The following is a 17,230-nucleotide window of genomic DNA, read 5'->3' as shown; positions in this document are numbered from 1 at the left end:
TGGAGGGCACCACATTATATACCCCTGCATTAGACCATGTTTATTTTATGATTTATTCCTACAATGTTAAGCTGATACCCATTTTTCTTCTCTAACAAATATACAGAAGCTCAGAAGATTGGACTGATGGATAATTAGAATTTTTACTGAATCTTAAAGGCCATATGTGGATAAGGGTAGCATTTCCTCTCTCCCCTAATGAGCACCATTCATTACTTTGTAGGGTTGTTAAATACATAAATCCAAACAATAAACAGAAACATAGAAAAACACACTAGACAATGTTAAAGCATTTTACAAGCAAAATATTTTACTGCTTTTTTCCAATTTGGGTAAAGGGTGGGATAAATAAGCTGGTTTACATAAAGACTGTACAAAAGCAAAACCACATTTCATGAAACTGTACTTTACACCATTAAGATATTGGAAGCCCACTGTCCTTACAAGGAAATAACCGGTATTAATAATATAAAAAAACCCTTACACCTGTAGCAATAAATATGTACGTCTTTTTCATGAATACATTATGGATGCAAGAACACACTGAAATGTCAGTGGTGATTATGCTCTTGTCAAGATCTTTCACCTGCTAATTTAACAGTGAATTAAGATTGCATCCTAAACATAGTTACTAAGAAGCAAGTCCCACCGTGTTGGAGTTCACTCTGAATAAATATGTTTAGGATCAGGCTATAAGACAGAATGGGCCTCTCCATTTTGGATTTATGATTGCTGTGAAGAAACCTACATCCTGTTCCATCACTAGTCACATGTAAAAAGGATATTTACTCATGCATTGCTGCATCAGAATATGGTTAGAGATGCACATTTAAATACACCTGAATATTCAACCCATTGAAAACAAAGCAGTGTGGACAGACATCATCTGCCTTCTGATGCTTATTAGATTTATGCCACTTGTCCCTGATCCAAAAAGTGATATTTATTAATGTATGCATGCAGAAGTTTACTTCTGTGCACAGATCTCCTTATTTGGATTGAGGCACTAGGTTACGATGATGAAGAGGGTTTAAATATTATATTGACTCTTTTTTATCCCAGCATCATGAAGCTAGTTACACATATCTGGAAATTTAGACTAACCTCTCTTGTTTACCTGTTTACATGTAAATGCAACTTTTAGCTCCTTGCCTTGCAGAAAGAGAATTCTATCTTCCTTCCCCCTTTCTATAACTCTGACTCCAAGTTTTATAAAACTAAGAAGTAGTTTATCTAAGCTGTAATAAACAAAAGAATATTAAATACCTTTGGTAAAAATATATATATTTAACAAGATTAGAAAAGCAAATAGTTATGCTGTCAAAAAGAGTATAAAAATGTACACAATAAAAATATAAACAAACAAAAATATTTGCAGGTCATAGTGAAAAGAATAAAGCCACTTCTTGGGGTTCGACCTTTTTGTCTTTGTTCACATATACTGACCATTCAGGTTTTCTAAACAGCATAATCTTTACTGGAAGAAACCAAGGGAAAGTGTCCATTCTTTTTCTACTTGCATCAGTGAAAAGTTAAGTTTAACTCAGAATAAGACAATCTGTAAGACAATTAACACTTTGATTTGGAATATGCAGGAGTTGCTGAGTTGAGTTAAGGAAGATTCCAGATGTTTTGAACTGTAAGCCAGAAGTAACAGACCTGCAGACGCAAGACCACCAGAAGAGTCCAGGCTTTGAGCACTGTCTTTTCCTATACTTCTAAAAAATTAAATCTTTTAAAATTCAAGATGAGTGAGAGAGATGATATTTTATATATCTATATCTAAAAGTATAGAATGGGGGAGGGGGCAAAATCCCTCATTGAAGCCTTCTGCTCATCCTTCGTAGTGGACTTTCAAGTAACAGAGTTGTTACATTGCATATACATAATCTCAGCTTTCTTCTTTCTTTCCATCCCCCCCCCGTAATTGTCAATCTTGAAGACTGAAGATTCTTAAAGTAAACAACTGAGATTACAGAAGGAGATTAATGCACAAGCCCCAGAACAGAATCAGCCACTGACTGAATGTGCTGTAAAAGCAAGCAGCACACCGAGTTCCTCTTATCGTCCTGTATTTCCTTTACATACACAGTCACATTCCTCATGATGGTCCAAAGGTACATCTGTCAGAGATTTTTGCAATCCTCTTGTACCGCTTCTAGGCTTCAGTTGCAGGACCTGCAAGAGGAGAGTTCAACATAATCTTTTAAAATGTCATAGAGTAACTTAATTGTTTAATAGAATCTGTTCCTATACCAGAAGCAATCCATACACTGCAGACCAAGGCTTTCACAAACTCATGCTGTAATCACATGATGAGTCACCCATGGGTGTTACACGGGATGCTGAATGTTTCTGAGGAAGACCTGAGCTCAGTGGTGGAGCATCTGCTTTGTATCCCAAATTCAATCCCAGCATCTCCAGGTAGGGCTGGAAATGACCCCAGTCTCAAACCCCAGAGAGTTGCTACCAGCTGGATGGACCAAAGAGAGTCAGTATAAAGAGGCTTCCTGTGTTAGATTTCCTGAAAAGGGTTAGAATGAAATTTCTGCACTGCTTCTTTCTTATAGCTGTTCTCTATCTAAGTCAATAACTTAAAACAAGGCACAGTTCTAATCCACACAGCTCTTCAAGAGCTTCCTCAGTGCCATCTTAATTCTGAAACAACCTACAAGCTTAAGAATTAAACATGATGCAGGCGGGGTACCCTCCAACACCCATGACCCAGCAAGGGCCTTCTGCTGAGAGCTCACTGTCTCTACTGCTGCTGCTTGCTGTTGCCACCTGTTTGCACATCCACTCTCTAGAAGGAATGAACAAGTGAGCAGTGACAGCTGCAAGGATGAATAGCAGCAGTTGTTGCTACTGCTCACTCGCCAGTCCTCTCTCTATGAAGCAGGTGACTTCAATGGCGGTGAGAAGGATGAACCACCACAGCAGTAGGGCACACACTGACAGCAACTTGCCTAAGGACCCTTAAAAAATGAAGTTGACACTGGCTTAATACCATTGCTGATATGTCTCTTTTTATTTCCTCTCTGAAGAAGAATTCTTTGTGACTTCAAATCTGCAATGTAAACATTAGTTCCAATAAAAGTATTCAGTAGTCCCTGATTTTTTTCATAAATAGTTTTCTATGGTCATAATTTAAAGTACATTTTTAGAAAATCATTGTACCTCATGGTATTTTTTCGTGACCTTGGTGGGGACACACTGGCACTCACTACAAGAATGCTGACAGCAGGCACAGTTTCCACCACAGCGTTTTACTAGTAGACAAAGTGGCCAAAAGATGGTGTCTGTTCGCTTCAGCTCTTCTCGCAGAGATACTGAGAAGTTGCGTGGAGTACAGCTGTACATTCGTACCTCCTCCTTCAGAAGATTCAAATCTACGACTGATTTTTTTTAAAAAAAAACATTTTTGTCATGAGTTCATCAGATTCCATCACTATAAATACCTGTTACAAGTGAATGCTATGAAACTGGTTTATTTGGGAGACACCAACCCTGTCCTCAATGCCACCAGACCTTTCAGACTGAACTAGTTTATTTCTGTTACAGATCTTATAAAGTCTACATTCTAATAATGCAACATTTTTCTAAGTTAAATTCCAATCCTTGCCTGTAAAGCGACCATGCCTGTGGTTAGTAGTCAGCATACATTCACTGGCCTGATGGATAAGTATTTAACAGAGCTTGGAAGATTACTTTTAAAAAGTAATAAATAACAGTTACAACTACACGGTCCAGAAAAAAGTAGTAATTACTGTTACAATTACAATTACCCTGAAAGTAACTGATTACTTTACTTTTTCTCAAAAGTAATCACTATAATTACATTTCAGTTACTTAAAAAAAATACCTACAAGGTGCTGGCCTTGGCTGCTGCACATCGAAGTAGCCTAAAACAACATTAAAAATAAACACACACATACAGAGGTAGTAGAATAATTATTTTTATCCATAAGATAGCAATGGTGGTCTCTCCACTGGTAAAGGAGGTGGGGAGGGAGGCAGAGGCCACTACCCAGATCTTTGCACATCAAACCAAGTGCATCTCCCACCCCCCGCTCAGCCAGCAACCATAATCTCTCTCACTTAACCACCTCCTGGACCCTGCCCTGCCACCAACTAAGAGACACTCACCCAAGCAAGCATTTTCCCCTGAGATGCAAAAAAGTTAAAATACTGCAAATGCAGCACTGTAGCCAGGGAGGGTGGTGGATGCCACTTTGTGTGCCAAGTGCAAACACAGTATTCTCTCTCTCTCTCTCTCTCTCTCTCTCTCTCTCTCTCTCTCTCTCTCTCACACACACACACACACACACACACACACACACACAGAGTCATCTTTCACATCCACAATCCTTTTATCTCCATTCTGCTGCTGCCTCCTCCTCCTTTATCCATGTTCTTGCCCTCTGGCTCCTTTCTCCCTCTAATCCATTCTTCTCTACCACCATTCATTGTTTTCTTCACTCCACCCTTGTCTCACTCTCCACCCATCCCTTGTCGCCTCCTACCCACCCAGCCACCCGCAGAGCACGAGGGAAGAGTGATGCTGCACAGAAGCCCAGTTTGAGGCACATGGTTTTCATCCACAAATCAGAGGAGCAGAATACTTCCCCTGCTTCCCCCTCCCCAAGTAATGCCCAAAAGTAATGCTGGAAACGTTACAATTACTCCACCAAAGTAATAAAATTACTCCTAGTTCTATTACAATCAAAATGTAAAGGAATTACCCACTCGTTCCTCAAAAAAGTAATGAATTACAAGAAATTCGTTACTTGTGGCTAATTACTTCCAAGCTCTGGTATCTAAGCATTGTATTGGGTTGTGTGGAGATCTCAAAATTACTAAGGGCCAATTGCATCTTTAAGGAAAGAACTTTCCTTCCATTTAAAAATGGTCATGTAGAATGGGAGATGGGCTGTGGCTCTCATTGAGTGTGTCAGGATTTTATCTGAATCATGCAGTTTGGGCTATAGGTGGACAGCAACCATGCAGTGATGCAGCCCATTACAATACAGCCCATTGGCTGATGTGCCTTTGAAGCAGCTGCCTCCCTGCTTGAAGCAGCAAGAAGGTGGGTGGCAATGGAGGTGGCTGGAGAACTCCCCACCCTGCTATTGCCACCCACACAGTCCCCCTTAAAGGAGAAGCACAGCTGTTTCAAAGAAAACCCTTTGCAACAGTCCCCCTTCTCAGAGCAGGCAGGTGACGGTGGGGGGAACCCCTGAATTCAGCACTGCCGCCCTCTTGGTCCCTTAAAGAAGAGGCAAAGCATCTTCAAACAGAGCTTTTGCAAAGGACAATCCCGTCCCCCATCTTCTTTAAAACCAGAGCAAGCAGGTGAGTGGCAGTGGTGGTAGTGGTTCCCCCACCATGCACCAATGCCTGCCTGCTTAAAGGGGAAGCAGAGCACTTTTACAAAGGGCTTTAAGACAGCCCCCCCTAAACAGGAGTATGGGGCTATCATATAGCCACTGTCTGCTCCTCTTTTCAACCTTTGACATCCGGTGTTTAAAAGGGGAATCTGGGCAGACTAGGCAAGCCCTTAGCAAGTCTCCCCAAGATCCAGTTTTAAACCTCTGAGATTGGGAGTTTAAAGGGGGGGAGAAGGGAGGCTTACAAAGCCACAAGGTAGTTTGACAGATGGGTGGTCTCGCTCTCCTGATAAGGATCTGCCCTAGTTCCTTCACCCAACGTTCTGAAATTTTGTAAGCTACTTTCCTAGAGGCAGCTCTGATGTGTGTCATTTACATACTAAAATCACTGTCCACAAAACCACAGGGAGAAAAACACATTCTTTCTATAACGGAAAAAATATCTCCACCCCCAAAAATCAACTTTAAAAGTGTGTCTAGCACAAAAACCTGGACCAATCTGTCTGTAATTTGGCAGGTTTCTTGCCTGGGCCACCTCTCTTATGCATTCTATTTTCATACAAATTGCTCAAAAAAAAATAGGGGAAATTAAGGGATTCTTTTTTTATTCACCCCAAAACTGTAAAGGCTGCCACTGTAGCTATCCTTCTGAAATATGGCAGAATTTATCCTTTCAGAAGGGGCTAATTTAATCAAATACTGTTTTAACAGTTATAGACACTTCTTTTTAAAAGCTAGTGCCCAGCACAAAAATTTGGACCTATTAGTCCATCATTTGGCACGTTTTAGCCACTCAGGGGCTACTATGCCTGAATATTTCACCCAATTCCACCAAAAGAAAAAGAAAGGTATAGATATTTTAAAATTTTTCCCATAATAGCAAATGGGGAAGATATAAAGCTTCATTTTTTAAAATCCGGATATGAACCTAAATGGGTTCACTGACGTATTTGGGACTGAATTGTGCTATTCTTGGAACTGGAGCCACCTCATAGATATCCAAGCCTCTCACCAGTTTAGGAGTAGGGCTCTCCTATTAAGCCTAGTAGCTCCTTCTAAAGTAGGACTGTAGAAGTAAGCCTGTCTGTGCAATGTGGGTGCTTCTGCACCTTGAGTTTTTGTTTTGTTGTTGCTTAGGAGACTAGCTGATAAAGATGTGTGTCTGAATTCGATTATTCTGCTTGATTAAATTATATCTCCAAATGTACTCCAGCTTCTGAATATTAAACTAAACTTTTCAGGCTATGCATTTTTTCTAAATTATAATAATCTCAACAGAGTCTAAAGCAATATACAGACACCACGTTAAACTATTTGGATTTCAAAAACTAGATTTCATCGCCTTGTCAAAGTACATTATTATACTACAATATGCACCTTTCCATGATGCTACACTTTTGTATGAATAGGTTACCAGCAGTTTCACATCGTGCTTGTATAATCAAGTCTTTGAAGTGAAAACTTTCCTTCATCCCTCCCTTCTTTTCGCATATCTGTCTGGCCCAAAATATACTTTAACACATTGTAGGGCATAAGGGTAGATGGGAAAATGTATATATATTCCTTTAAAATGTTTACTTAACTAAAAGAAAAGGTTATATGGATCTACGAAGTGAACTGAGCTACAAAACATTATAATGTGAAAATTTAAACACCCTTTGAACTGGGCTTCCATTCATTCATCAAGTTTGACACAATAGTCAAAGAACTTTTTAAGAACAACGTCAGAAAGAACACAGGGTTGTTTGCAGTGGCAAAGTAACTTCATGAATCAGAGCTATTACCTGAAACACAAATCCAACTCAAATAGGAAATGCTTCGACTGGGTGGCTTCAAATAAAAATGTTTCTAATAAACACTGATTATTAAAAACAAAATTCTGCAAGTGGAATACATAAAGCTTTGGCACACATAAAAGCTTTAGTAAGAACAAACTAGTCAGATTTGCACTGTTTTAATTTTTGAAATGCATTCAAATTGCATATATATATATATGTAAATGAGTGTTGGTATCCAAAAGGTATGTGGGGAGTTTCTGAGCATATGCTGGTGCTTTTCTTGCCGTGCAGGTTTCTGTCTCCTATTGGATATTCTACTTCATTAAAAATGTAGGAAAGAAACAGTTGCATGTTTGGCTTAGAACTTTCTGATTATCCAGTTATTTTTCAGTGAAGTCAGGGAATTTGTCTTTACAGAATTTTGCTTTCATTCCAAGGCAGTCTTCCTTCTTGCATCAAAAGTCAGGGACTGCCTCCCTTACTCAAAGTAGTGGTTAAGATGAAAACAAGCAACTAATTTACTTCTGAAATTCATGGATCTTACCTGATCTTGGAGCCCCATTACCCCTAGTAAAGTAACAATAGGAAAATAAAAAGTCACTTTCCTTCAAAATAATATGCCAATTTGATCATGAAATACATCCCAAGAGATGATATTCTCATTGGGCAGAGAAATACCACAGGGTAAGGGACAGAAAATTGGAGGCAGAGAAACGATCAAATCCAGATTCCTACCAGGCAGAAGATGGGGGAAGGGGAGCAGTGTTTTTCCTTCCCCACTTTTTGTGGCCTCTGCAAAAGATTTCCTCCTGGAACATTGCCTTCTCTGCCATCAGTACACTGACAGCGGAGAAGCAACAGCTGCAGACCTTTCTGTGGCAATCAGGAGGAAGATTCCAGAGGCATACACCCTCCCACCAGCCACAGAATTGTGCCCTTAGTGCAGCTTGTCCATGCCATTCTACTAGATATTAAGAGGAGCTAACACCTAATCTGTGACTGGGTATAAGACATCTTTGCTCGATAGGATTTAAAGAGATTGAAGCTATGACCGTGAATTTATCTTATTGGTTCTATAAAGTACTACTGACCTTTGTATTAGACAAAGCAAGAATAATATCTGAAAGAACACCGTCTCTCTTGTCTCTATCCTAATTTCTTTCAAACTGAAGAAAAGGTTGTTCTTTAAGACTAGAACTAATGCCAATGTTGTATGGAGCTGAAACTTTTTATTGTTTCTGCCAGTTGTATCATAATTACCCATCAAAATATTCAGCATTTGCAATGTATATACAACAAAGATGGGTATACACACACATCAGTATAACTCATCCAGATTTTTTTGTGTTGCTGCCACTAATTGTTATAAAACTATATACTATGCTAAAATATTATGTTTAAAGCTGAAGTTGTATTTTCTATTACATAATCAACACTTTCAGGTCCCAAAACCACTCCCTTCAGTGAGATTTTTCAAAAAGGCACCACACGGTATTAAAACGCAAACATGTCATTTCTGCAACAATTGTGCATGTCAGCAGTTAATACCATGTCATCTCAATGGGACACATTTTCTGCCTTAGGCTATTACATTACATACTCTCTTGTAATGCAGTCTGAGGGTGGTCCTTTTAAGATGAATGTGGCTATACTTGGATTTGTTTATTCAACAGCAATTCTATTTTAGTGTTTAATTAAAACTCTTTTAAAAGTTTTGTTCTGATGGCGCTTCCTTTTGGAGGTGATTGGCAGTGGGGTAATTGTTGTTTTGCTGGAGTTGGTTTTGAATAGATGTTATCCAATGATGGTGCTTCAGTTTATGTAAGACTTTATATATCAGCAAAATAGAAATACTCTAATCAGGAAAGAATTTCATACATCCTATCATATCTCCACACATAGGATCCTGTCGTTCATTTGTACATGCTGAAACCAAGAAAAAAACATAGGCAGAAACTTGTGCCATACTCCGGGCATCATATCAAACAAGTAAAATGGATTCTTGAAAGATTTTCCTTAGCCCTATTCTTAACATATCCATTGATAATCACTTTGGAATCATCAAGGCACTACATTTAAGTTTGAATACATCTCTATTCATGCAGTCATAGCTGTGCTTGTATATCTTCAGTGATCATGGTATGAGAAGGGTAGGGGCAGGAATATTGTCTGTTCTCTCATTAATATCAAATGCATTTGAGTATGTAGCAGACACTCCTCAGCATCTACATCAGATCTGGCTGGAATTAAATTCAAATGGAAGTGAAAGGAAACTCTTTTCCAGTACTATAGCCAGGTAAGGAATCAGGTTTTAACATGATACTGAATCAGCTTTATTGATTCAACAATGTACTTTCAGCTTTATTGGTTCAACAATTGCCTACTATTGTGTTAGATAAGATGGAAGCAGTGAAAAAAAACCTGTCCTCAAGGTTTAATGCAGCTGTTATCCTATCTTGCCTCCTTTTCCACCCCAGAAAGATTTTTTTCACTAGTCAACAGAATTTTAATTATATTTAGGAGCATTGCCCAGTTAGGTCAGAATTAGGGAGATTTAGTCCATTCATATCACCATCATATACATGTCTATTCAACAGTAAGCATCATTGAGTTCAATGAAGCTTATTCTCCAGTAAGTGGGTACAAGACTGCTGCCTAACAGATATGTGAATGCCCAATCCTTTCAAGGAGTAATTTAAAGTAGTGACCATCACCCACAACAGATTACATAGGAGAGGGTCAGGATGTAAATTTATGGTTGCTGATCCTATGCTGCGGAATGCTTTTTCAGCAGAGATTCGGCAGGCAACCTTGCCTTTGATTTTCAGGCACCTCTTAAAGACTTTTTTATGCCAACAGGCCTATGCAGTTTAAAATTTTCTTACGTGGCCAGTCAATTTAATGTATTGTTTTTAAAGGTTTATGTTACTGTACACCATTCTGGTGCCTTGTGAGAGGGCAGTATATAAATACTTTTATAAATAAAAATAATAATTCACTGACATTCTGAATGAACCAGAACTATGCACACAAAAGGACCATCACTTCAGTTTTCCAAAATGTTCACTTTTTAATCTTAGTTTCTACTTGCTAACGCTATCAACAAAGGCTCTTACCATATATGCAGCGAGAAATGCCAGATGTCCAAACTGGATTTAGAAAGGGAAGAGGCACCAGAGATCATATCGCAAACATACATTGGATAATGGAACGGAGCAAGGAACTTCAGAAGGAAATCACCCTGTGCTTAGATTACAGCAAAGCCTTTGACTGTGTAGATCACAAACAACTATGGAATGCTTTAAAACAAATGGGGGTACCACACCATCGGATTGTCCTGATGCTCAACCTATACTCTGGACAAGATGCTACTGTAAGGACAGAACATGGAGAAACCAATTGGTTCCCCATGGGAAAGGGTATGAGACAGGGGTGCATTTTGTTACCCTATTTATTTATTAATCTATACGCAGAACATATCATACGGAAAGCAGGATTGGACCAAGATGAATGAGGTGTAAAAATTGGAGGGAGAAATATCAATAATTTAAGATATGCAGACGATACCCTACTACTAGCAGAAACCAGTAAATATTTAAAACGAATGCTGATGAAAGTTAAAGAGGAAAGCACAAAAGCAGGACTACAGCTGAACGTCAACAAGACTATAAGTAATGACAACAGAAGATTTATATAACTTTAAAGTTGACAATGAGGACATTGAACTTGTCAAGGATTATCAATACCTTGGCACAGTCATTAACCAAAATAGAGACAATAGTCAAGAAATCAGAAGAAGGCTAGGACTGGGGAGGGCAGCTATGAGAGAACTAGAAAAGGTCCTCAAATGCAAAGATGTATCACTGAACACTAAAGTCAGGATCACTCAGACCATGGTATTCCCAATCTCTATGTATGGATGTGAAAGTTAGACAGTGAAATAAGTAGAAAAGAATTAACTCATTTGAAATGTGGTGTTGGAGGAGAGCTTTGCGGATACTATGGACTGCGAAAAAGACAAATAATTGGGTGTTAGAACAAATTAAACCACATATCATTAGAAGCTAAAATGATGAAACTGAGGTTATCATACTTTGGACGCATAATGAGAAGACATGATTCACTGGAAAAGGCAATAATGCTGGGAAAAACAGAAGGGAGTAGAAAAAGAGGAAGGCCAAACAAGAGATGGATTGATTCCATCAAGGAAGCCACAGACCTGAACTTACAAGATCTGAACAGGGTAGTTCACGACAGATGCTACTGGGGGTCGCTGATTCATAGGGTCACCATAAGTCGTAGTCGACTTCAAGGCACATAACAACAAAAGCTATTACTTTAAAGGCTATAAACAATCACCACAACCAGTCTCAGTTGTGCTTATAGCAACTGTTTTAGTTCACTCCATCAATATTTGACATGAGGATAAGCCTGCTCCCCAAACACATTGACCTGATTTGTTTAAACTTTACTCTAACAAATGTTAGTGAATCAAGAATACTCATATAAAGAGTAAACTAGGAATAAATGCTGTTCCAGATAGTCCACGCTATTCCAAAGGTCAATTTAATACAGCTGCAGGGTGATGACCACACAAATGTAACAAATACAAGGAAAACAGCAACACGAGATTAACATTAGTGTGCCAAGATAAATCACAAGAAAAAAATCAACTGGTTACCTCTAGATTTTCTTCCATGAATGTATGCTTTTCCAAGGAGCTGCCAAGTTGGTCTGTACAGGTCTTCCAAATCTAGTTGCCATCTGTCTGGTTCAAGGTACTTGATAAGTTCCTCCACAGTACTAAATCCAGCAACAGCATTGTTTAGCAATTCTAATGGTAAAGATGAGGGTGGCAATATTGTCGGGCTGGCAGATTCTGTCTGATGTTGCAAGAAGAAAAATAAGTATCTTAGATTATAGCTGTTGAGAATGACCAATATGTTGATAGCTGTTGAGAGTGACCAATATGTAAATTATAGAAATGCCTTCCTACAGAGATTTGCCTGGGACAATCCTCATGGTTATTTTTTTCTTTTTCCCAGATTAAGACATTATTATTCATCCAGGCCTTTTAAACAACTACTTTTATAATCTTGGATTTTCACTTTATAATTTGTGTTTTACTACATTTTGCCAGAAAGAGCAATTTTAATTTTACATTGTTTTTATTCTTTTGTATTGCATTTTTAATACTGTATTTTATTATTTTAATTTCCTCAAGGCACTTAGAGAACATATGTCATGGGGAGTGCACTCAAGTATAGTTAATAAAATCGTCTGTGAAAAACTAGAAATCTTTTTATCTAACTCATAATGTACTATCAATAGTGATAATCTAGGTCAGTAATTGTCCAATCCTTTGTAAGGTTACTCAGAAGTAAGTTTTGTGTTCAGTGGGGCTTAGGTTATAGCATAGGATTATAGCATAAATATTTACTTTGCTTATTATGTAAATTTTCCTCCTGCTTTCATTTCACAGTTCACCACTACCAAAGTTGGGCTATAAAATGAACTACCGCATTACTTTGCCAAAGATACTCAGTAAACTGATACAAAATGATGAATAGTATGTCAGTAAACAATTAGAGTTTAACGTACTCTGAGACTTTGATGGAAAAATAATTCTATTACATGCTATCACCCTCTGCAAAAATGCTAACACACATATTTCGCATGTATTTAGCATTAATATAAGTTGTTTTGATAAGTGAGCAGTAGAATTGATCTATATATTTTGCTGAGGAAATATATGAAAATATCAGCTGTAAAGGAGTCAATATTCTTGGCCACAAAACCCTAGATTGCAATATGCCACAACAGTTTACATGGCTAAAAGCAGTCATGACTCCTGCACATAGGAATGATATGTAATCAAGCTTCTCATCTCTTAAGCCAACAAAAGGAACCCTTGGGTGCATTAAAGGTTCTAGATCTCAAGCTGCTGGTAATTCTTTCATTACTGGCTGACTTCTGATCTTGTCCGGTCAACAGTAGTTTCGCTTCTGTACTCTAGTTTAAGCCCAGCTAAAAGTCAATCTCAAGCCCTAGCTTCAGATTGAAGAGCACGCACACTGTATCTCGATTCTGGTATGATTCACCAACACTCAGCCTTGGAACAAATCCAGACTATCTGCTTTTAGGATTCTTAAAAACTGAATATTGCTTTGTAAGGATTTGCACATTACTCTGCGCAGATATTGAATATGTGTTCACACACAAACACATGTGCCTTATGAAGCCTCCCTCACCACAAAATTTTGAATATTTATCCAGCCTTGTCCAGGAGAGACGGAGGTTTTTCTTTAGTTTTACTTTACATTTTTGTAAATATCTAATCACAATTCTCAGTGATTAAGATCACTGAGAAAAGGGATATTGGGGTGACAGTGAGAAGAAGTTCATTGGATGAGTCAGTTCAGTCTGCTGCAGTGGCAAAAGAGGCAAAGTCTGACATGAATGGTTACATGAAGGGTTGAAAATAAAATAAGTCAACAGGGTATAGATAAAAAATAAACAAAATAATTAAAAACAGACAAAGGTTGCATATTTGTAATACCCAGAATGCTACTGATATTTATTTTAAACATGTTTAAATATTAGATAGTTCCAACTATTTTATCTCTGTCATACTACTATATGTGAATGGGATAGCAAACCATAACCCATATATAAATACTCTAGGCCTTCTGCTGCCTTATAGTGAAGCCAAAAATGACAATTAGTGTTGGATCAGGAGGAATTTCCTGTTCTGCTATTTATACGGTATTTTCCTGCACACATTTGAAGCTATGAAAATATAGGTGGTTTCAATGCAGAGCAAAACTTTTCCTGCAAGACCTTTGTGCTTTCGTTGAGGGCAATAAAAACTGTGCTTTGAAAACCTAAATGGAGCACAAATATTAAAATACCAATTGCTCTGATTATTTCTACAGGAAAACCCTTCAGAAAAAATAACAATTCTGCTATTAGTGGCTTTAATAAAACAGTCAAAGGACAAGGACATAATTAATCAAGTTATATTTAAGACAATGCCACTATGCTGGGTATTATTTGGAGAATGTAACTACATATATTAATAAATTAACTTTTTCATTTCAAACAGATATAAGGATGATTAATTTTGTAACATGTATTATCTATTTATTTAATTTGTATCCCGCCCTTCCTCCCAGCAGGAGTCCAGGGCGGCAAACAAGGCACTAAAAACACTTTAAAACATCATAAAAACAAATCCTAAAATACATTAAGACAAAACAGCGTTAAAAACATTTTAAAAACTTTTTAAAAAGGGTTAAAAACATTATTAAAAAACATATGAAGCAATTCTGACACAGACACAGACTGGGATAGCTCTCAAAGGCTTGTTGAAAAAGAAAAGTCTTCAAAAGGCGCCAAAAAGATAGAAGAGATGGCACTTGCCTAATATTCAAAGGGAGGAAATTCCACAGGGTAGGTGCTGCCACACTAAAGGTCCATTTCCTATATTGTGCAGAACGAACCTCCTGATAAGATGGTATCTGCAGGAGGCCCTCACCTGCAGAGCACAGTGATCGACTGGGTATGTAAGGAATAAGATGGTCTTTCAAGTATCCTGGTCCTGAGCTGTACAGGGCTTTGTACACCAAAACTAGAACCTTGAACTTGGCCCGGTAGCAAATGGGCAGTCAGTGCAATTCTTTCAGTAGTGGGGTGACATGTTGGCGACCCCTGCTCCAATGAGCAGTCTCGCCGCCGCATTTTGCACCAGCTGCAGCTTCCGGACCAACCTCAAGGGCAGCCCCACATAGAGCGCATTACAGTAAACCAGCCTGGAGGTTACCAGTGCGTGGACAACAGTGGTCAGGCTATCCTGGTCCAGAAACGGCCGCAGCTGTCTCACCAGCTGAAGTGGGTAAAAGGCACTCCTAGCCACGGAGGTCACCTGGGCCTCTAGCGACAAAGATGGCTCCAGGAGCACCCTCAGGCTACGGACCTGCTCTTTCAGAGGGAGTACGACCCCATCCAAAGCAGCCAACTGACCAATTATCTGAACTCGGGAACCACCAACCCATAGCGCCTCCGTCTTGCTAGGATTCAGACTCAGTTTATTGGCCCTCATCCAGCCCACCACCAAGTCCAGGCAGCGGTCCAGGGCTTGCACAGCCTCTCCTGATTCAGATGTTACGGAGAAATAGAGCTGGTTATCATCAGTATACTTCTGACACCTCACCCCAAAGCTCCTGATGACTGCTCCCAAGGGCTTCATATAGATGTTAAACAGTATGGGGGACAAGATGGTACCCTGCAGCACAGCTGCCAGGGGGCCGAAAGACAAGGTATAAGGCCCACTTCTCTGTCTCCATCCCAAGAAGCTGCTCAGTAGAGCTTTTTAGTTTTGTTTGGAGCTTGTTAACATCTATTCCAAGGAATGGAGTTTTAGATCCTTCAGAAGCTGATGAGTAAAGTCATTCACCTCCATAACAATCTTGACACCACATCAACATTCATTGCAGTCTTCAGTGAGATCCTGTGCAACTTCTGCTGTAACATCACAGGATCAATCTCAGCCTGATGACATGCTGCTTGCAATGACACACCCAACCATGTGTCCTCCTGACCCTTGCTCCTCTTAGAATCATAGAATAGTAGAGTTGGAAAGAGCCTATAAGGCCATTGAATCCAACCCCCTGCTCAATGTAGGAATCCAACTTAAAGCATACCTGACAGATGGCTGTCTAGCTGCCTCTTGAATGCCTCCCTAGGTAATTGGTTCAATTGTTGCACTGCTGTAACAGAAGGTTTTTCCTGATGTTCAGCCAAACTCTGGCTTCCTGTAACTTCAGCCCATTATTCCACGTCCTGCCCTCTGGGATGATCGAGAAAAGATCCTGGCCCTCCTCTGTATGACCTTTTAAGTACTATCATACTTGAGTCTTCTCTTCTCGAGGCTAAACATGTCCAGTTCTTTCATTCTCTCCTGTGGAATGAAAATTCTATGGGCCTCAAAACTTTGGTCTGAACCTTGCAGACACAAAGGGAATGATGTGATAGATAGACAGACAGACAGATAAATTTTAAAAAAGACAATGAAAAGCTGCAGACTACATATACAGAGTGTGTTACAGAATGTTCCAAGAAAACTGTTGATGTTTGACCTTCTGGAAAACCACAAAGTAGATAGCACATGTGCATAGCTCAGGCGTTTCTTTCGCAAATAGTTGAAAGATGTCAGTATGATGATGGAAATCTGCTTCTGTATGCCTTAGAAATTTTGCTATAAGAGTGAGTGGACAATTGTCTATGGGAAAGAGCTTTGGACTAGCACTTGTCTGAAGTTCTCTCCAAATGGCTGTTCATTTGCTTTGCTTGATTTTGTTTTGCTTTCTTTTAAATAAAAAGTGTCTCTAGCAGATCTTGATGATTCAAATACAACGTGAAGCTTTATTTTCTTCCACAATTCTTGGTGCCGTGACTCGGATTAGCCATCTCACTTGAGAGCCAGCAGTTTGGACCATCCTCCACTCCCCAGCACCATCCTAAGTAAGGGAAAACTCTGTGGAGACTGTCAGTGGGGGATTGCCCATACTGCCTGGCCATCTCCTGTTCGGGACTGCGCTATCTGACCTTTTGCTGCAATTCACTATGTAAGTAGATAGTGCAAGTAGGAAAGAAGAGGAAAAGAAAAACTGTGTACATGTCTTTGAAGTATTTTCCCTGGGAAAAGGTATTGAAAGTGGTGCTAGCAAATGGACCCTTGTAAATTGAGCGAAATGAACTGCGTGCTGTAGCGTGAATTGAGCATAACTTCTGACCACCTCATGGCTCAGTGGGTGTGATTGACCTTACCCTACCCTGCTCCCCTACCCTTGCTGTGAATTGAGTGAGTGAGCTCCGCACTCTTGTGCATTTTGAGTGCTCTCCTATGGTATAAGGAGGCTTAGCTGAATGAGTTTCCCTCCCCATTCCCTGGTGTGTCACTGATTTGTGAGCCAGATCTAACTGTGGGAAAATGCATATCGTGCTGCCAAGACACAGTCTTGCCTCTGAGCATTAGGTGGGTGTTGCTGTGCCGTAGCAGACCCC

The 17,230-nt window shown here is 39.3% G+C and overlaps 1 protein-coding gene across 1 annotated transcript in view; it reads right to left on the bottom strand.

Moving 5' to 3' along the window:
• Positions 1-290: 290 nt before the first annotated feature.
• PDGFC (platelet derived growth factor C) overlaps positions 291-17,230 on the bottom strand; it is a 243,248-nt gene continuing 226,308 nt past the window's right edge. Inside the window, exons 5-7 of the mRNA XM_061584426.1 lie at positions 11,847-12,048; positions 3,178-3,395; positions 291-2,178 (exon numbers count right to left, since the gene is read on the bottom strand). Of these exons, the coding sequence (XP_061440410.1) occupies positions 2,062-2,178; positions 3,178-3,395; positions 11,847-12,048 (537 nt within the window). The 3' untranslated portion in view covers positions 291-2,061. The remainder of the gene's footprint in view (positions 2,179-3,177; positions 3,396-11,846; positions 12,049-17,230) is intronic.

Source organism: Rhineura floridana, chromosome 9 (assembly GCF_030035675.1).
Source record: "Rhineura floridana isolate rRhiFlo1 chromosome 9, rRhiFlo1.hap2, whole genome shotgun sequence".
In the NCBI taxonomy this organism is placed as follows: domain Eukaryota; kingdom Metazoa; phylum Chordata; class Lepidosauria; order Squamata; family Rhineuridae; genus Rhineura; species Rhineura floridana.
The sequence above is the reverse complement of the archived record's forward strand: the minus strand, read 5'-3'. Positions and strand labels throughout refer to the sequence as shown.